Source organism: Electrona antarctica (genome assembly GCF_951216825.1).
Source record: "Electrona antarctica genome assembly, chromosome: 22".
In the NCBI taxonomy this organism is placed as follows: domain Eukaryota; kingdom Metazoa; phylum Chordata; class Actinopteri; order Myctophiformes; family Myctophidae; genus Electrona; species Electrona antarctica.
This window is the reverse complement of record NC_136805.1, coordinates 25,054,407-25,075,509: the sequence shown is the minus strand read 5'-3', so window position 1 is coordinate 25,075,509 and position 21,103 is coordinate 25,054,407. Positions and strand designations below refer to the sequence as shown.

Below are 21,103 nucleotides of genomic sequence, written 5' to 3'. Positions count from 1 at the left end.
TTGCGCGAAAGAGATATAGGCCTTTCCTGTGTTAGATTTACGGCGTCAAACCTGAAAAAGAATAAAATCATCAACAAAAGTCCGCGGCGTGACAGACAGGCACTGTTGGTATTCAGGTAGCATTGCTGGTTAGCAGCATAGCAAGCTAACGCTAGCTAACTGTCTGAGTGCTGCGGGATGTGTACTCCTGCTTTCAGATCTAGCAAGCGCTGAGCTTATATACCACAAGCATCGAATGCATTTTTAGGCGGTAGTCTTGGCTGTTTGTATTGAAGATTCCCACTTTTAGTTTGCGTTTTCACAACACGGGTGAGTTGAGTCCCCCTCCCCACCCAGATTAGCTAACAATAGACGGCCAGACTGTCTATTTTGGCCAGTGACAGCTGTAAAGGCAGCTGCCCCGTGACATCTGTGACAAGGCCTCCGATTTGTCGAGTCCAAATTATCAATGCTCTCAATTCCACAGAAATGTCCCAAATAATCCTACTACCTCAGGGTAGAGCCTCAACTTCTGGCAGTGCAAGATTTGGCCTAGTCTCAACCTAATCAAAGCATAAACCCTGTTCTTTCTCATCCTTTCAGCTCTGTCCTGCTGAAATGGGAAAACGCCCCTCAAGGATTTAGTAACACAGGTAAGCAACAAGCCTCATAGTTAAGTTTCTCTCTCTGTGTCACACAATCATGCCATTGCCTATCATATTTCTTTTTCATTTTATTACTGGTCTGGAGGAAAAAGATTTGCTGCTTTGGAGCAGCTAGCCTGTCTACTGTTTTTCATTATCCTTGTGGGTAGTACTTGGGCTTTTTATAGATTGGCTCCAATGAACAAAATGTGTGTGAACTCACTGCACTTGACATGTACATGATTCCACATAGTCATTCTTCCCTTTGAGCCAGCCTTGATGAGAGACAGGCAAGCACATAGAGAGAGTGTGTGTGTGTGTGTGTGTGTGTGTGTGTGTGTGTGTGTGTGTGTGTGTATGTATGTGTACCTGTGTGATCGTGTTGCAAATCTATCTGTAAGACTAGTGTAGGCGTGCACAGAGGAATGAATACGAGAGAACACAGTGTCCCTCCCTCGTGCATTGTAGCAGTACAATGCACTCTGCATGTTTCAACATTATCCCTGTTGGACATGGTCGCTACAGGCAAGGGGGATGAAACAAAATACTGATGATGAAACAAGCATACCTGTAAAGGAGCCAGTGGTTTACTGTGGTTATTAACTTTTTGAGAACTTGATATCCTGCTGGTCTGTAATTGCAGTTATTACTTTAATCGGTTGGGAGCCTAGTTCCTCTCATGGAAACGACCCTTGCTGACTAATAAAACATTAATTTTTGTAAGTTCTTTGGGGCTTTTTGCCTTTATGGATAGATTTTACAGTAGTTGGATAGGAAAGGGGGAGAGAGAGAGGGGGGAAGACACACAGCAATGGTCATCGGGATTGGGACGCGAACCCGCGGCGCGACACGCTGTCAGGCCAGCCTAGGTGCCTGGACCAACATTAATCTTTTTAACAAGATTGAGCCTATGCACCGGTGTATATACAGTTATCATGTAGTTTAGGACCTCAGCAGAAGACTTAAGTTTAAAGACATTTGATAGCAATGTGTTGTGCCGTGACAGAGCACGTATCACATGCTGTGTCTTTAGGCCATAGTAGCATCACCTGTGCTGCATGACTGCAAAGCACATTTCTCAACTAACAGGCAGCACATTAACTAATGTCATTTGTCGGGTGACTGGCTGAATTCCAGCACATAAAAATGTAGCATTATGACAGCAGTGTAGTAGGCTACCTACTACCTAGTACCTACACATTTTCATGTCACCAATACCGAATAGAGTTATGTGTCACGATTTGACATGCTGCAACACTGTGACCTTCTGTTATTGATTTACAGACTACTGCATTGTGGTGCCTGGGAATTTCACTGCTGTGTTATTTCCCATTTTTGCAACCTCATTTCATTTCCTTGTTTCTCTATCCCTCTGAATGGAGATGCCTGTGTGCCCCTCAGCAAGGCTTCTCTCGGCTGGAACAACTCATGTCTGAAGTTTTGTTGTGTGATCATGTCCAGGTTTTAATGTAATTATCCTGAAATTAACCCATGAAGCTAAATGGTTTGGCTACAGAGTTGAAGCTCTCCCTGCTTATTTATCAATTCGATTAGTGAGGATGCTAGAGGATTGGCTGAGGGCTGATGTCATGCTGATGATACTGTGACTAAATAAACAAGTATGTTTGCAGTGCACTAGACAATCACTTGATTGATTGTTTATTATTATTCTCCTATTCATTATATTAGGCCGAAAGATTTGATGTCCATGAATGTAATGATCGGTCAGTTTTGTGTAGCTTATTTACTTATTACACTGTTTCTTCCAGGGATGCTTTGCAAACCAAAACGTGTAGACTGAATAGTTTCCCACACTAGGTCCCTTTTCTGTTTTCAGTGGGCACGGCATAAGTGGAGGCAATACATGTGCATTAAAGTGCATGCGAGGCTAACACATATACGATCGTGCGTGTTCCTCTTTTGGCTGCATTGTGCAATTGACGATAGCCTAATCAGAGTTTTCCATACTCGAATTACACACACATTAAAACCATTTGGTTCCATGTAATCTTCCCTACTATAGAGTGTGCTGACCAAGGAGTTCATCCCTGTCCCCAGTTCACCCCTGGGGTAAAAAAAAAGCTTAGGTTTCGTTTTTGGCTAGAGGGGCCATCCATCATCCAATCAGGATAGAGAGGGGCCTTCCTCCAACCATGAACGAGCGGAGCTGTTGGCCTGTTGTGCAGAGTTTTTTCCAAATTATGGGCCGTGGGAAAAAAAGCTTGTTTTGACCAAAATCACAGTCTGGGATAAATATTTTTTTCTGAATCAGATAACACTAGGGCCGGCGGAGGCCTTTTCCCCCCTCCACTTCCGGTTCCTGCCTGTTGTATGTGTCTCCTAGCAACCGAAGATCATTCAGACGGTGTCGACAAGCGCCTTCTAGTGTTTAACACAAACATCTTTTCGTCTTTGGCACAGAAAGAGTTTTAACCCATTCTGGATGGGAACCCCTTTTGGTGTTTTAAGCATTATGTTATACTTTAGCTGTTGAAAAAATAGCAGATCTACGTAGCACGGCACGCAGTTTTTAACTCAAATCTTTGCTTCTGGGGGTGTCCCTGGAACAACATATTTTCAGATTGGGGTCAATTATACAGATAATTCTAGGGGTCCTTGACATGAAAAAGGTTGAACCACTGACATAGAAACATAGGTTCTTCAGAAAACTTGTTAGGATTTAGAAGCCTTTTTTTTTTTTTAAGATATTGTCATTTGAACAGAATGAACACATAGGCTAAGGCTACCTACAATATGCGGAAATGTAAATCTATGTAGAATGCTTTATTTACTTCGTAGTACTAGTGACTCTGACAAGGCTCAAAGACACAAAGGTGTGGTTCTTCTGGATGCAACAATACCCGTTGTGTAAATGTGCCCTGCATACTCAAATTATGTCACTAAACGTCCCAAATGGGTAGGAAATAAAACAGTCCTAATGAAATCTACAGTATCGCACAGATTAGTTTTATTTTGACTTCACTTATCATGGGTGCAAAAATAACACATTCACCTGAGTAGAAGTACAGTACAAGACCAGAACATCTGACAGCCATTATGACTGGTACAGGTAAGAGTACCAGAGACTAATGTCCTTCAATCACAGAACAGATGCCCCAAGTAAAGCTTACTCTGAGGTTTGATAACGAGAGAGCCACCCAACGGCAGTCAGGCGGCACTCGTCTTATTTCCCCCTGGCCAGCGCCCCTGTAGGCACAAAACACACATTTGCAGCAAGGTTCGTAAACACTGCAGCAGAAGCCGCGAGGACATCACTGCCTTTTGTAAACAGCCATTAGCCCCTGCTGTCCAAACCGGCCCAGGACCTGTCCAGTTCATCTCTGAAATGAAGCTGCTCAAGGCCTTTAGGGAAATGTGTTTTGAATTGTGAAGAAGAAATAAAAAATAAATCGGTATACACTCGATTCTTGAAGATTGTATACTCTATACTATTTAAATTCCGGATTTTGCTTTGTAGGAAAGGGCAAAACTCAGTGGGAAGCTGTCATAATATTGAGTGCTAGCCTAGGATGTTTCTCAACTACTGTCTATGATGGACAGGCACTCTGTAAAGGAAACACCAGTCTGACTCTTAGACAGGCAAAAGTTGTTACTACCACCAACATGTACATTTTTCCCCAATGGTTTTTTCAATCTTTAGCCTACAGTCCTGCATTCTATGTGTGTGTGTGTCTTTGAGAGTTCCATAATTGCGCAACAAAGACATTCAATGTTCTGAATGCTGACTGTCTTGACGTGCTGTAACGTGCTCAAGCCCTTCAGGTACCAGATCTCTCTTTCTTGCTCTTTCTCCCTTTTTATTCTCCCACCCTCCTCTCTGTTCCGCTCAGTGTCTCCTGACCTGAAAGCGATAGGCGTGTCAGCAGCAAGGGAAGGATTGAGAGAAAGGAGATGGGGCGATGGTGGAGGGGGGGTTGCAAGGAGAGAGAGGGTGAGAGAGATAAAACCAGAGATGGAGTGAGGGAGGAGATGAGTTGGCAAGTTAGAACAGGAGGTATAGAAGATTTCTGTCCCTCCACTAGTGACAATATCATCATGTTCTTTCTCCATCTTTGGAGATCTGCTAACTCTTTAACAAGTTATTAAGGTCGGAACGGCAGCTAAAAAATATATTGATCTAGCAGTTTTTTTTAATTTTTTTTTATTTTATTTTTTGCTTTTTATTGATAGTTATTAGTGAAGACAGACAGGAAAGTGGGATGGAGAGAGAAGGGGAGAGACATGCAGCGAAGGTCTTCATGAACGGGACTCGAACACGCAACGTGCTGTCAGGCCAAAGCCTATATGTGGCATGCGCCTGGACCACTAGGCCAGCGGGCGCCCCAGCAGTAGCCTGTTAATGTTGCATTTTACCACTGCACAAAGTGACACAGACAGACAACAGGTACTCAACTGGACAAATGGGTATAACGGGAATTGCATAACGAGGTGGGGCATGCATTCCCTATTTGCATCTTTCTCAAGTAGGCTGGTACCTAACGGGCAGCGGTCTAGTACTTTGATGGTTTAGTTATCACACTATTGTAATGAAATTGCTGCAAGCATAGATGAAAAAGTATTGGCATTGGCAAATGACTATAGGATAACTACGTATTGTGATCAATCAGCGGTGTCCATCTGACACACCCATTGTGTGTGTCCTCATAACACACAGGCCAAGACGCTGAGCCATGAGGTGGAAAGACGCATGGATAGACAGGGATCCATGCCTTTATAGATGAGATTAATCTGATTCTTAAAACGGTTGTGCTTTCCTGTTTGTTTACTTTGTATTTTATTTTGCGCTGCAGGTCTCTCTGTCACCCTGGCAACACTGGACCCACAGAAGGGGGTAGAGCCATGTCCCGGCAGTGGCATGGTGGTCGCTGGCCCGGCGACGGGCTCTGCCCCCAGCCCTCAGAGCGAGGCAGTGACCAATGAGCTGCAGGAACTTTCCCTACAGCCCGCCCGCAACATGCTGCCACTGCGGGAGAGGAAGAATGGTGAGAGGACACTAAACAACAACTTGCTATCTGTTTACTCACAAGTTAACACTCACACACACACACGCGCCCACACATACACGCGCGCACTCTCTCTCTCTCTCTCTGTGTGTCTCTGTATTTGTCACTCATCCTTTTTTCCCTCTCACCCCGGTTGCAAAGAGCTGAAATGCCACATTAATTGTTGTACACCACTATCATTATATACTTCAACATTAACAGCTTTATAATGCTGACATAGAACGTCTGTATGAATTGCTAAAATGTATTTGTTGTTTTGAGTCTGTTTACACAACATCGATTTCCTCAGTGCATTACCCTCTGCTCACAGATGTCATGCCAACCAGTGGTACTCATTCTGTCATTTCAAATGTTAACGATTTCAAGCCACTTCAAGTACAGTCTTGAAACGGTGGCCACTCTGGCAGATACAAAAGCTGCACAGCATATATCTTTGTATCTTTGTAGCTGAAGTTGAAACCAGCTCAATGTTTTTGTAGTTGTTGTAGTTTTTGTAGCAGCTACAAACGTCAGTAGAGATGGAGCACTCTGGTGTTTGTTTAGACAGATATCTCGTGTTGTGTTTATAGCTACCTAAAGCTGGTTGTGTCCTCAGACTCCTCACTCAAACGTGCGGGCAACGGGCAACTCGAAAGCAAACTCCAGTCCACATGCCCAAACATGTGCAGTTTCGCTCCGATCAAGCCAACGGCGCCGGAGATTAGTTGATCACAGACGGACACGGACAGACAGACAGGGTGCAATACATACACTCTCACCATGCCTTTGGCCTGGAGAAGACAAAAAAGCAAAAAAAAGCATATCCACAGGCCACTGCAACATGTGAGCTTGTAGATTGACTATTTTCATTAGTCGTCTAACAACCAGTATATAGGACTTAAGTGGTTAAGAGAGCAGCACAGCTATTTTTGGGAGTCCCATTTCAGGCCTGTGTTTTTGAACGAAGACACTGTAGGATTGCTCAGCAAAGGACTGAGTTGGCTTGGGCCAGTAGTAATAGTGTTTGTTTGCTATACACCCACGCAGATGGAGTCATCATTGAAGTCCCACTTTTACCGCACACACACACACACACACACACACTAACACAGCATAGTTGAGAGCACAAATGGGTACTTTTTACAAGACGGGAGTCGGGACCAGTGCACTGCCACTGTCAGCGTGCACCCTTGCCATAACGGAGCACTGTTGGCTATTGTTCTGAGATGGGCGTTGGCCTTCCTGTTTTCTACAGGCGTGGTTGATCTGGTTAATGTTTTGCCATATATGAGATCTGTATAGTAGTATAGTAGTAACCTATCCAGTAGCTTGTATAACAAAAAACTTAAACTACATTGAAACATTTGAATTACAGAGGTGACTGTTGTGTAATTAGCCATAGACTTCTAGTACAATAAGCAGAGGTACAGGCTAGTGCCTATCACCCCTCTTTTAGACTCACACATCACACAGCCTGAGGCCACCACTCCCCAGCCTTAAACAACCCCATCCCCAACTTGCATTACCTATTCCTTACACATATTTCATTCTCCCAGTGCAAAGCAGGCATGTTGCTGCAAGAATCCTCTGGCTAATCTTGACATGGAGGTGCTTTAAAGAGCAGAATTCTGTGTGTGCATTTGTGATTACCAGTCAGACAGCATGATGATATAATACCCGCATATCGGTCCTTTCGTAATAGCCTGTGTGGGAAATTACCACAAGCCACCAGCCAGATGCTGGGGACTAACATCATTCAGGTGCTCTTGCATAGTTAGTAATAGCTGACAAGATGGCTAGTGTGGCTGATGCATTTTAATCACCTGGTTACGCCACGGTACTTCTTCAGAAGAGAATCAGAGATAGTTGTGCGAGGAACAACAGTGTGCATGTAGTATTATGTAAATATACTTGTTACCTTTTAGAATGGCAGTGCAGTAGTTAACTGCAAAAGATTTACACTTGCAAGTTGTAAATAATGGTATTGATGATAGGCTGATGATGGGCAAATTGCAAGAGGTTGTAAATTGAAAGATGTTCCAGGTGGGCCCCTGAACAAGGCGCTACGGCAGGGGTCGGCAATAGGCGGCCCGCGGGCCAAAACCGGCCCCTCGGAAATTATTTCTGGCCTGTGAGATTTTGAGAATTATTTTTCCTTCTCAATATTGGAGTGACAGTCCCACATATACACTATTATGCCTATAATGTCCAAATAGAGAATATTCCCACCTTAAGGATCAGATGCTTATTATTAAACGTGTTGAGAGTGAATATCAAGGCGAGCAGAGGGACAAGCAGCAGTGATGGGCACAGACAGGCAGGTCTCTCCTGCAGCGCACATGGACCTCGTCAAAGTGCTTTGTCTTCTTGGGTGGAGATTAAACGTTCTGAAGGTGCTATGCCTATGACTGCTATCCATGCTTCAATTTGCTCTCTAAATTATATTCTTTGCAAACAAGCAGCCAAAATGTCAGGGCAAAACCTTTGTGTAACTTCAAACCGGCTTTGCTTTGAGAGACCCCAGGTAGGATAAACACATCGTTTACTGTCCATATTCCTCTATAAACGGTCTGTTTTCACTGTTTCTAATTCCTCTTTATACTTTTGTATAGTATGTGCAATTTCTCTTAACTGCTGCAGATTAGGCAAAATGTTTAGCGCTGTCTTTTCATGCACAAGGCAGCAGGTGGAATCAATCCATTAACGAGCAATTATCTGACAGGTGTTTCACTGAATATATTCAATCTCCAAAGGCAAACTCATATTCACAATGCATCGTGCTGCCCTTCGTTGTGAGCTTTAAGATCTGCAAACTATGAATCTCATGCTTATGTACAATTTGTAGCCTACTTCAGGCATAAGAGGTAGTTATGAAAATATTAGTAGGCCTATTTAAAATCATTAAAATTGTAATTATTTGTAATGAGAAGAAAGACAAATCAGCTACAGTTGATTATTCGCAGTAGCCTACTGATTATGCCACATATGCATTTTATTTTGATCCATCTCTGCCTCTCTGGGTGTGTGGTGGTGATGGTGACCCAACTTAAAAAGGTTATCTTTGAAAACAAAGAAAAGGTCCCGCACACTGTCAGAAACTTGCCAAAAATGTTGCTCACCCAATAAAGAGCAACATTTTTGGCAAGTTTTTGACAGTGTGCGGGACCTTTTCTTTGTTTTCAAAGATAACCTTTTTAAGTATGCTTAAGGTTCTGAGGTGTGCATCGGCCTTTTGCTAAAAAGATCCAACTGACATTATCACCCCCCCATGCCAATCATTATTCAAAGTAATGCAGAGAGAGAGCACAAGGAGGCCGACAGTGCAGGGAGAGCATGGCATCGGGGTAAAAAGTCTTTAATGTTAATTTAAATTGAGATATTATATAAAATGACGTTAAAAAAGGCAAAAAATAATAATCACAACACTGTCGTCGCACTCCGGCCTCGCAAAACGAGTCCTGGACAGAACCCCAGGCAAAAACGAATTGCCTACCCCTACGGCCTTCTCCAACTAAATTGCATGGGGTTGTTGTGTGGCAAATTCTTGATTGTATAACCCAAGGTATTATCATGTAATGATAATACATCATGTAATAGCCAGTTTTGACTTGACGCGTGTGTGCGCGTGTGCATGCGCGCCCTTGTGTGCAAGAATCTCAGTGACTGCGTAAGTGTACATGAGAGCTTTGCATGGGAGTGAGTGTACATCCAGCCAATTTCAAGATATAGACCGTTCACATGAGTGCAGGCTAGGACCAACCCACTATTTGTGAGCCCTTGCTGGTACAAGACTGGTAGTACTTTTGCACCAGAGACGAGATCAACTTTGGGACAGATGAGCATGACATGTCTGGCGGGTGTGCACCAGGCGGCGGCAGCAAAAGAATTAAAGTCAATCTGGAGGAGGAGAAATTGAGGAGAGGGAGGAGACGGTGGGGGGGAGGTCGTATTGCATAACTTCTCTGAGAGGGGAAACGAGGTAGAGCGACAGAATACAGACGGATAGAATTGGAGGGTGTGTGTTGCTAGATCTGGAGGAGGCCAGAAGGTGAGGAGGAATGTGCCTCTGTACCAGCTTGTCATTTTCCTTCTCACTTTTAGTTTTAACTTGGGAGTGACTTAACCGAGAAAGAAGGCAGTGGCTGCAAAGAAGTAACCCTCAGGGTTTTTCTAAAAGAAGTGTTTTGAAGGAAGTGGGTGTGAGAAGGTGTAGCCTCAGGACAGGTCACAACTCAAACACACAGACCTGCACACGCCCACTTCACCAGGGCGCGCACTCACTTGACAACCGTCATGACCAGGGATAGGTGCAGCGGCAGTCCATCGTAACTTGTGGAATACAACGGCTGCAGAGAGACTGGACTTCTCCCAACTATTATTTTCTTCTCTCCTGATGGATTTATCATGGATAATTTAAAGCAGCAAGGAGGTTGCCGTTAAATCAGCATGGTAACGAGGGATAGGAGAATAACTTCAGGTAAAATTCCTTACAGAATGATGCCTAGTGTGCACTCTCAGGGTGTTGGTTGGTGCATTGAGAAATGATGTTGTGACTGACTCACCTGTAAGCCATGTGTTTGTCTGACTTTGAGCACATTGCGTAGTTCAATAATAAACCTCTACTGCTGCTGTTATACTACCTGTTGCTTAAGAGTGTGTGTGTGTGCGTGTGCGCGTGCGCGCGCGCTCTCTTTCATGTGAGCATTTGCATGCAAGTCTGTATGTTTAAGTTGTAGATGCCTCGCATATCTGATTTAGAGTGTATGTTGGTCTGAGCTGCACTCATATTGTGTGTGTGTAAGAGAGAAGGCCTGTGCTTCTCATCTGTGTTACAATAGAGAAGCATTTATTGCTTCTAAAGGTGTCCTGTTAAAAGTTTTACAGGCAGTCTCTAATCTTAAGGCCGATTGAGCACCGGAAAAATCCAAACTATGCTTCCCCTTTCACTGCCACAGAAGTTTATATTCATCATAATCATTATTATCTGGCCCTGTCATCGAGCCAAGAATCCGGAAAGAGATGAAAGGACACACTTTGACTGGTATGTGCTTCATATAGCAGTTTCAGCATAGCTTGCAACTGGTGCAAAAAGGAAAAGAACCTCTGCAGGAATGAAGGTAACCACCGTATCCAGAAGTTCTGAAACAATATTCTCATCATGACACAAAAACTCTTGGAGTTACTCTCATTAGTTAGTTAGCCAAGTCCCAAGTTTACTGTCTACAACTATGTCTTCCCATCAGATTTGTGGTACCCATTGACTGACGCTTGTTCTCACTAGATGGGTGGTGTTGATACATACATACATACATACATGGGCTCTTCTGAAAGGAGCCACTTCTCCCTGAGGGCTCACAGGCCTGGACTTGGGGTGGGGTCAGGGACTCAGATGGGGCTGAAGGTGTCTGGCTGACTGGCTGCAGAGCGATGTGGAATGTTGTCTGGTCTTGCTGAAGCTGCTGTAGAGTCACAGCTAATGTTCACTCGGAACACATTGTTCATAAATAGACGAACATGCAAAGTATGCCTTCGGAGACCCTTTGGGGGAGGGATTTTAACCGGCTATGGATGGGTACCAACAACCGGTACCATTGAGTACTGGTTTATGATTGGTTATAACTGGAATACCAATAAGCTCCTGGACAAACGGTGCTGCTATCCTCATTTGATAGTCCATTGATTACAAAAGTGTTTCACAAACATACCGGTAGGCTTTATGAGGGTGCCCCACTCGGGTAACAGCCACAAGGGTATATTTGAAGACCCATTTTTTTGAGTGGTGCAACCACTCCAAGGAACAGCAATGTCCCTATGTCCTAACCTATGTCTTGATGTTTAGAGTACCAATAGGGGGTGCTGTTGCACCACTCGCTTCAGACTGGTCTGATTGTAATGTTTAACCCTAGAACACTAAACATATTTTTTGTTACACCATCACTAAACATGGGTATATTTTACCCAATGTAAAATATTCCATAGAAAATATTTCTCATCAAAATATATTGAAGTACAGCAATACATGGCAACTTGAGCTACTCTTCTTCAATATTTCATCATGACTTTTCACACAAAAAATAGATTTCATGTGGGGGCCCTATCATGGGGGGCAAAATCGTTGAAAAACGTGCGTATTTTAAAAATATTCCTAAAAAAAGAGAAATTAAGTTGGGAACTTCTTTTTTGGTCCACCCATTCCTAAGACATGTGAGAATGGTCCAGTGAAGAAAAAAAATAAAAACGTCCATTGTGGGTGTATTGGGATTTTTCTCTAACACACTATCACTAAATACCTGCCTGTAGAAAAAATCAGGGATGTGGGCAGGGAAACAAACCTTCCTTCTATGATGTCACAGAGCATCATGAAGGTACTGAAAAACCCTGACCCACCTCAGACATCGGCAACATTATGAAAATTGCAAAAATATAATCGTCCGGGTGAAGATCACCTGTGTTTAGTGTTCTAGGGTTAAAGGACCACTTCACCACTTTTCAACTTATCTTCATACAATTGGTCCTCACTAATGTTCATGATAAAATAGCACAATCTTTTTCTACTCGGTCTATGTCTCATAGGAGGGCTGTGGGCAGTTCAGAAACCGTCCACCAGTGGGGAATCCAAGCAAATAGAAACTGCAGGCTTTCTATTGCAATTTGATAATGGAAGCCACCGTTATCACGATAATACAAATATTTTTTTGAAAGAAATCTTGTTTTAAAAAAAAAAAACAGCGATGATGTCACTGGTGGACGGGTTTCTCAACTGCCCACAGCCCTCCTATGAGAAACGGACTGAGTATTAACATTAGTGAGGACCAATTACATGAAGATAAGTTTGATTGATTGAATTTCAGGGGGATCCAATTGAGACCAAGGTCTCTTTTTCAATGGTGCCCTGTATACAAACAAGAACATTTACAGGATACATGTATTTGTGTGTTTTTATTTATTTAAGAAATAGGTTGTTTTGACTGTAATGGGCAATTGTTTAGATCAGGGGTTCCCAAACATTTTAGCTTGAGACCCAAAAGAGAAATGAGATGTTTGCCCTGGACCCAATCTAGCGAAAATAGCAATCTACAAGCTCTGCTACGAGCTTGTAGATCTGCTATTTTCACTACTTCTTAAATGTATTTTATTTTTTTTAAATAATTTGATTTTCTGATTTTATTTATGAAATACTTTTGGCACAAATGGGTCAAGATGGGTCACAAATGGGTTTAGATAGATGATCTGAAGTTAAAACTATTCTATGCTAATATGGTCTGGCCACTGGAATCACATATGCCTGCAGGGCCTATAGGACTGATTCCCAGCACGACTTTGTCCTTTATACCTCGATAAAGGAGAGTAGAATACCCACTGTGGTGCATCTTTAACTCTTTGAGCGTTTCAAGGATTTCTATATAGTAGGTAGACTTCTCTATGGCCAGAATGGCGTTTTTGAATGATTTATTGAAAATTCTCTGTTGTGAATGTGTGACAACGAAAGACCTTCAGAGAAAGCTTGACTTGTCTGCTTACAGGAAAAAAATGAACTGAGTTTAGTTCTTGTGTTGGAAGCCATTTAAAAGAGCCTGCATTTACACTGTTTCTGTTTCTAGGACAACCAAAAAAAGTTATGCCCGGTTGAAGTTTTATTTTCTAAATAACTTTTTTTCTGCTGGGCATACATAGCCATGCAATATCTCATTTTAAAGGGTGAGTTGTCTAGTTCAATTAAAATAAAATAAAAAGTTTCTCACATGTACCACTGTAGATATTTTGCCATCTATAAATAGCATGGTCAGTCATGATCAATCTGACCTATCCAGCTAAAAGTCCCCATAGCTCTGAAATTGGAACATCATATAAACTCAATTCTTTTTTGGGGTAAAATTAGACATTCTAACTAGGGATGTCAAACGACTCATATTTGGCAAATCGATAAATCGAGGCCGCAAATCGACGAGTCGATCGACTTTTTCCTATTTTTTTTTTCCATTATTTTTTATTTTTTTATTTTTGTTGTTGCTGCGCAGCAGTTGCGGAGAACGCAACTATGCATTCCTTTAAGCAACAACGTCTGCAGCTGCATCCATATGTTTAGAATTTGCATCAATGATCAAAGCCCAATAATAAAAAATAAACTTTATTTTGTAAACAACGACACTGAAGGAGCAGCGGCGCTATCGGCTGCTATGCTATCAGCTAGTCACAACTCTCAATTGTATGCAGCAGCCTGTCACAAGTCCCGTAATGAACTGATACGGGACGCACGTTGTTCCGTATTTTAATGTCGGGTCGGGGAATAAATACAGTATGAATGACGGCGGGATTTATTTGACAACGCTGTCCTGCTTTCTTCACAAGAAGAGAAGAGCGCTCACAGCTCAGAACAGCAATGAGAATGCGAACCTGGGGTCTGGGAGGCTCAGAGCTGCAGCCATTGGCTCATGATACGAGCACACGACCAATGGGACAGAGCATTCAGTGTTGCTAAGATAATGATAATGATAATGATAATGATAATGAACTTTATTTATATAGCACCTTTCAGAGCAATGCTCCAAAGTGCTGTACAGTACAAGGTACAAGTTTAAAAGCCCTCCCCCTTCACCCCACACCCTTGGACGATGGGGTCTAGCCGCAGGCTCTAGCAGCCAGGGCATGCACGTGAGGAGCGGCGCTGACTGACAGGCGCAGCACAGCAGTGTCACACAGACAAAAAAAATAAAAACGATTTTTCGACTCATACGTTTTTGAGTCGCGGAAGGCATGAGTCGACAATCGAGTCGATTTTCAACTTTTTTCAACATCCCTAATTCTAACGCACATTTTGATATATACCATGTTTACATAGTCTTACCAGTACCTTGTCTATTCATGCATGTATCTCAAAAACCTGTTATGAAGAAACACAGTTTTGATAAAAAACACATCCAAGGACATTGTTTTGATATGACTTGGTGCCCATGATATGTATCAAAATATAGACTTGAATGTATACTGTATTATAAAAAAGAAATTGAGTTATTATCATCTACCGTTACAGAGTAAATCACAGTTGAAACTTGCTTAGTCATATACAATAAACCTCACAATAGTGAACAAAATAGTCATGACAGGTCTAACTCATTGTAAAAGCGTCTTTTATTTTTTACGACTACTAACATAATAAAATGATAAATATTACAGAAAATAAATAGGCCTACATACAAAACAGTTACTCCTCCCCTAGCTCTGATCCATAGCTCTAAATGCGCATTTAGAGCTATGGATCAGAGCTACTCCTCCCAAATGTCCCCAAACCCAGTCCTTGACGGTGTGTGTGTGTGAGTTAACCTGACTCCGCCATATGGGGCAGCAGAGTGTACACTGTGTTCCCCCCTCCTGCTCCCATCTGGGAACTCTCAGGCAGACTTGATGCCCGGCCACAAAACGGCCTGGCCAATCAGCAGCAGCTTCTAGCAACTTCTAGCAGCAGCTTCTAGCTTCTACTAGCTGCTGCTGATTGGCCAGGCCGTTTTGTGAGCAACTTCGCTTCTAGCTGCTGCTGATTGGCCAGGCCGTTTTGTGGCCGGGCATCAAGTCTGCCTGAGAGTTCCCAGATGGGAGCAGGAGGGGGGAACCCAGTGTACTCTCTGCTGCCCCATCTGGCGGAGTCAGGTTATGTGTGAGTAGGCTAAATAAAAAAAACACCCAAAAACTGCCCCCCCTGAAATGAATGAATGAATGAATCCGGTTCAGTGTCGGAGAACGCCATCGCAGTCTTGACTCTTCATCCTCCTCCTCCTCCTCCTCATCTGATGCCAGTTCTAAATATATAAAAATAAATAAACATTTTAGCTGTAGTCAGTGCACGCTACTATTACATGGCGTTTTACCCGGCTGCTGGCGATCAATGATTTTATTGTGCAGTGTCTTTGTGGGCCGAGTCGTGGCATGACAAATACAAATAGATGCTTGTATAAGTAGTATCACGATAAAATAATATGGCAACGTTAGAATGAAACACCAATGAGTGATCGGTGGTAATGTAGCTAGCTGCCCAGGGTATATCCAGCACCATTGCGTCGCAATCATCCAGCAACATTGGTACTGGCTATTGCCCGGGCTTGTGGCCCGGCCAATAGCCAGTACCATTTGTGCGGTGTTTGTTAGCAACTACTACTAGCCAACAGCCAGTGGAATGTGGTGACGTGATGGTGCTGGATATACGCTGGGCAGCTACATTACACGCGATCACTCATTGGTGGTGTCATTCTAACGTCGCCATATTATTTTATCGTGATACTAATTATACAAACATCTATTTGTATGCCACGATGCCACGATTCGGCCCACAAAGACACAGTACAATACATTCATTTGATCAGATGTTTTTGTTAGCTACGTCGATCACCTATAGTACCGACCCTTGTTATATATTCTCCGACTATGCATGTCACGATGACTAAACCAGTTAGATCTATCCATATATGGTTCTACCACATCTATCTGATATCAGCACTAGGTCGGCTCGGGCCAAATATAGGGATCGTCTTACTAGACATGTCATATTAGGGCATTTTCGAATACAATAAAATTACCTTTTAGCGAAGGCATCAGCCTTGGTGGTAACTCCGGTGGGGAGAAGAAAAAACATTGCACACGTGTAATCCGCGAGGGTGGATGTTGCAGCCCGGCCAACGGTCTGGGACTGGAGAATGCCACTGGACACGGATGGATCATTTTTCAGATTGTTTTTTTTGCGGCGACTGCAAACCTGGCTGAAAAACTCTTCCTCCAGTGCCCACCTCGGAGGAGTCAACCAACCCCCCTGTTCACTGGGGGCTGGGCGTCAGTTTCCAATAGGAAAGCATACACGTGTGTCACGTGACACGGGAATTCTGGGAAATGTAGTTGATATTTATGCTCAATACTATATACAGAGGTGCGGACCGAATTAATATATTGGTATTAATAAAAAAAGAGAACTACGGAAAATCACGTACAGGGCAGAAAAGACTAATGCAAAACTCCACGTGTTTTCCAGTAGTAATCTGTCTAAGGGTTAAGAGGATTCTGCTTGGGGCCATCTGAGATGTCTGGGCCATCCAGGCCTGTCTCATTGAGAGAGCCTTACATTGCCACCACAGTCATTTCTGTCCAGTTTATAGCCACTCTTGTTAATGTTTTGTGACCATTTATATGCAGAGCGGTTCTCCCCTATTCTCGGTGCTAAAAGCCATTTGTACAGTTGCAGTACATTAATGGCCACTGTAATCTTATTTACTATCTGAAACACGTGTGTTATATTGCTGCCATGCAACTATATATCATAAGGTCATATTTTGATAGAAAGAAATATATTGATGACACTTCAGTCTAGCATTTCTAGCTTTTGTAATAATTGCATTGTAGACTGTTGCCCTCCCTATGCATTTAACATGCATTTAAGTTGCTTTACTACTACGGACAAAATCCTTCTTTAATGTTGTTACACAGTGGAACCAATTTTGCATGTCTAAGCAATGCAAAAAATACAATCTAATTACCAGATTGTTCCTTGTATTGTATATTTTGACAGCTGAGAACTCGACTTTATTTAAATTGCTGCATTTATATCGGTCAGGATCCAAGAAGAACTGAATTGTGCAGTGGCTAAAATTGTGGATGTGTAGCCCCCATGCGAGCCCATAGCCCTATAGCAGAAGTGTGTGTGGTTGGCGGCAATGTTATGTAACTATATGGAAGGCTGCCAACAGCTCAAGCCCCGGTACACTCTCTCAGCAGGCAGAGGAGGGGGCAGATGGAGGGAATGAGATGTAGAGATTTATAGACAGGGGCGAGAGAGCGGGAGGGGGGTGGTGGTGGAAAGAGAAGCAAAGTAGGGGGAGAATGAGAGTGTGGGGACTGAGGACGGGTGGTGGGGTCCATGTGTTCTCCAACAGTCCAAACACAGCTGGGGCAAAACTAAAGCTCTGTCCCAGAACAGCTTTGCCAGAGCAAAAGCTGTAGATTCATCCATTCTCTGCCACTCCCATCCTCTTTCAACAATTTATTTTCCTCTGTCTCTCTCCCATATTATTACTCTTACTCTACTTATTAACTCTTATTGTGAGTGCCTTCTTAAATAGATCATGTCGATGTGGTCGACACAGGGAACAGCCAGCTAGTGTTCGGCTATCCCGCACCCACCACCACAGTTGCATAACAAAATGTGCTCTTTTCTAAACAACTGGGAGACGAAATGCTGTAGGATTTCGAGTGAACCCAAACAGATTTTGCACTCTTCTATTCTATCATAAACACACTGGCATGAGTGTACATGGACACGATTAAACACGTTTATGTAACTGCCTTGGGGGAAAGGCTTCCATTATTTATGTGTCCTATACACACCCATTGGCTATGTATGAATCACCAGGCAAAGGATGCCGATGCACACATGGACTTACAGATTAGAACACACACACACACACACAGACACAGACACAGACACAGACACAGAGAGACAGACACAGAGACTGTGTGTGTGTTCTGTGTGTTAGACAACTCACACAGTGTCTTCATAATTCAATGTTAATTTTGGAACAGACAAGCATTTATAGCCTGGCACAAGAAGCCTTCCAGCATTACGGTGCTACCTGACAGCACTTTATTTCAACAATTAACACACGCACACATGCACGCGCACGTGTGCATACACACCCCTAACTTTGATTTGCAACTGCCAATAAAGTTCTATTGATGATGATGAGTGAATGGAGTCAAACGAGATCTATAGCCTAAAGCTAGGCAAAGTGTCAGCATTTCGATAAGGTCTTCTCTGTGCAGCACCTACAAGCCCACTCATGTTGCCTTGTTATGTTTTCAGACTTTTCACATGTGCACATTGGTATCATACCACACACTTGGGGCCACCTAAGTGCACATGTAAAAAAAAAAGGGTTTGCCAGGATTTGTGTGTCTGCTCTGTGTGTGAGGTTATTTTTCCTTGTATTTCTCCCTCAGGGATCAGTAATTGTGATTCTGGGCTCACAGGAATATTTTGTTACATCTGTTGACAAGAATATTATGGTCTACAGTCTACACCTCTACAATCTCACTAGCAATTGTGCTTGTAATGTAGGAATTGAAACATACTTCATGTAGTTGCACTCAATGTAATGAGTCCTGGGATGCAGGGATGGTCTTTTAGACGAGTCCCAGGGAAATGTTATGAGTCCCACTTCAACGACGTTAGGAGTCATATTTTGCCATTTTTACAAATTGCAGCATTTAACTCCCATTTCATTTTACATGGTTATAATGTGATTATATTCATGTAGAAAACAAAAGAAGAAATGATTATCACTAAAGCTAGCAAAATAAACTAGAATACAAAACAGTACAGTAGTGCATCGCGTGGATGCAGAGGTTGTTGTTTTATTGCATCCCTTAATATAAACTGCGTTTTGGGATGCAAAATGCACCCTATTTTAATCTCTGCTATATTACTCTAGGCAAATAGAGTAATGATATGAAATTATATAAACGGCTTGAGTGTGCATCCAAACGACCAGAGAGCAGAGGCTAATGTCAGCAAAGAACGGAGCATATAACTCCATGACCCCTGTCACCCCACATGTATTTGTCTGGAAATATGAATAAGAGTCATTAGGCATTGAGTCACAGAGTTGGGAGTCTGAGCCACGTACTAATCGCCAACTATAGACGTAGAGGTAGTTTACTGGACTCTTGTATTTTGTTACCATGACTCAGGCTCTGAACTATGCGACAACAAGGAGGGAAATCAGTTTAGAAGACATCAGCAGGGTACAAAAAACAGCACAGCTTTCCACGATTGCAGCCGCTAACCACTGTGTGCTCACACAAAGTCATACACAGACAGATCCATGCATATGATAAAGCAGACACTAACACAACAGGAAATGGCATTGATAACAGTAAATAGTTCATAATAACGGTTTGGGACTTCAAGAGACTAGCCTTCGTTCCTTGGATAGGTCATTATACCAGGCTCGGCTCCTATAATATCAGTTTGACTCACTACCAGTACACAGCTGTCGGTGTGCAGGCTTCCCCAACACAGTAAAAACTGTTTGGTCATTTATTGGGAAAACTGATACGTAAACCAATGATTGATATGCTTTTGGTTCACATTTGAAAATACAGACTGACTGACAAATTACAATTATCGGTGCCATGTTATTAGTCAAGACATTCCATTGAAATTGAAATTGTGGTGTAACTGTCACACAATTTAGGGGGAGCAAACCAGTGGTAAGTGGTGTTAGACGTTGGTTCATCTCCCATCATAAATGTCTAATGGCTCTCATCCCAGAACATCAAATAATCTGTTCTATTTGCTAGCGTCTTATCTCGAGTATGCTCATCAGTATGCCGGGTCAGAGAGATAACGTTGTGAAAACAGTGTAGTTATCGTCCAGGTGTGTCCCACGGAGGGAGGGAAGGATGCTTCACTATCGGTGTTGCATAATGCCACCCGCACAACAAGTGAGAGTGACTGACATGTTGGTAGAGGCAGTGTACTGATTTAGAACAGATATGGGGGAATCTCTGTGTTGGGAGTGGGACTGCTTTTGCTTGTAGCAGTCTACGTTCACCCTGGCATCCCAACATTTTTTTCAGGTGTTTTTCAAGTGTTGTGAGCTTTTAATCAGGTCAGTGAGTGTACTCTGTCTTTAGGTTGAGACCACCATTGCAGCTGTTTCTGGTTGAATTCTTCCACATCTCAGTTTAAAGTGTAGATCAAATGCAAGCAACGGCCTGCCCATTTTGTCTGCCTAGAGTAAACAACAAGGCACCACTTAGAATTATAAACTAATAGAATCTGGAGAGGAGAGTGGATGGGTAAGTGGGTTGGGGTGGATGCTTTGTAAAGCCACAGAGAACTTCTTCAAGCAGAACATTGGCACACACACACACACACAACACACACACACAAAAAACGTATAAATAACTTGTGGTTAAGTAATTAGATTCTTTTCTTTATTTTGTTTACCTATTCTTCGACATTGCTGCTGCTATTTGAAGTGTGTAAGAACCCGTTCTGTCCGTCTCAAAACGGGTTGGTTCAGTCCTACGTGTATGGGAAACTTTGTCCCCTTTTCCCAGACACACTAATCCTCTGTCTCTCAACTTTACACTCACTCACATTAGTAATAAAGATATAAACACCATGCACCTTGTGCGTCATCTGCAAGAGGAATTATTTGGGGTGATGGGGTGGGTGTAAACAAATGATGTAAGCATTTCTCAAGGCTTTTTGCTAAAGACATTCTTTCACCATGTTCATGCCTGCTTTTCATCACTAGCCTGCTAACTAGTTAGTTCAAAGATGTGAATGTTTTGTTTTGCAATGACTCGGGCTCACTCTCTCTTTAAGCAACTGAGGGCTTCTGTCTGTCTCGTGTTAGGAAACCTTGTCCCATACTCCTGTCATGCACAAGTTCTCTCAACTGTATACTCTGTCTGTCTGTCTGTCTGTCT

General features: G+C 42.8%; 1 protein-coding gene across 2 annotated transcripts in view; it reads left to right on the top strand.

The window, feature by feature from the left end:
• mrtfab (myocardin related transcription factor Ab) overlaps positions 1 to 21,103 on the top strand; it is a 62,417-nt gene that overhangs the window by 167 nt on the left and 41,147 nt on the right. The window contains exons 1-3 of one of the 2 annotated variants that reach the window (XM_079493319.1): positions 295 to 309; positions 583 to 632; positions 5,435 to 5,626. In XM_079493319.1, the coding sequence (XP_079349445.1) occupies positions 5,500 to 5,626 (127 nt within the window). In that variant the 5' untranslated portion in view covers positions 295 to 309; positions 583 to 632; positions 5,435 to 5,499. Of the gene's footprint in view, positions 1 to 294; positions 310 to 582; positions 633 to 5,434; positions 5,627 to 21,103 lie in introns of those variants that run through there. The other variant, XM_079493318.1, reaches the window with a different exon arrangement.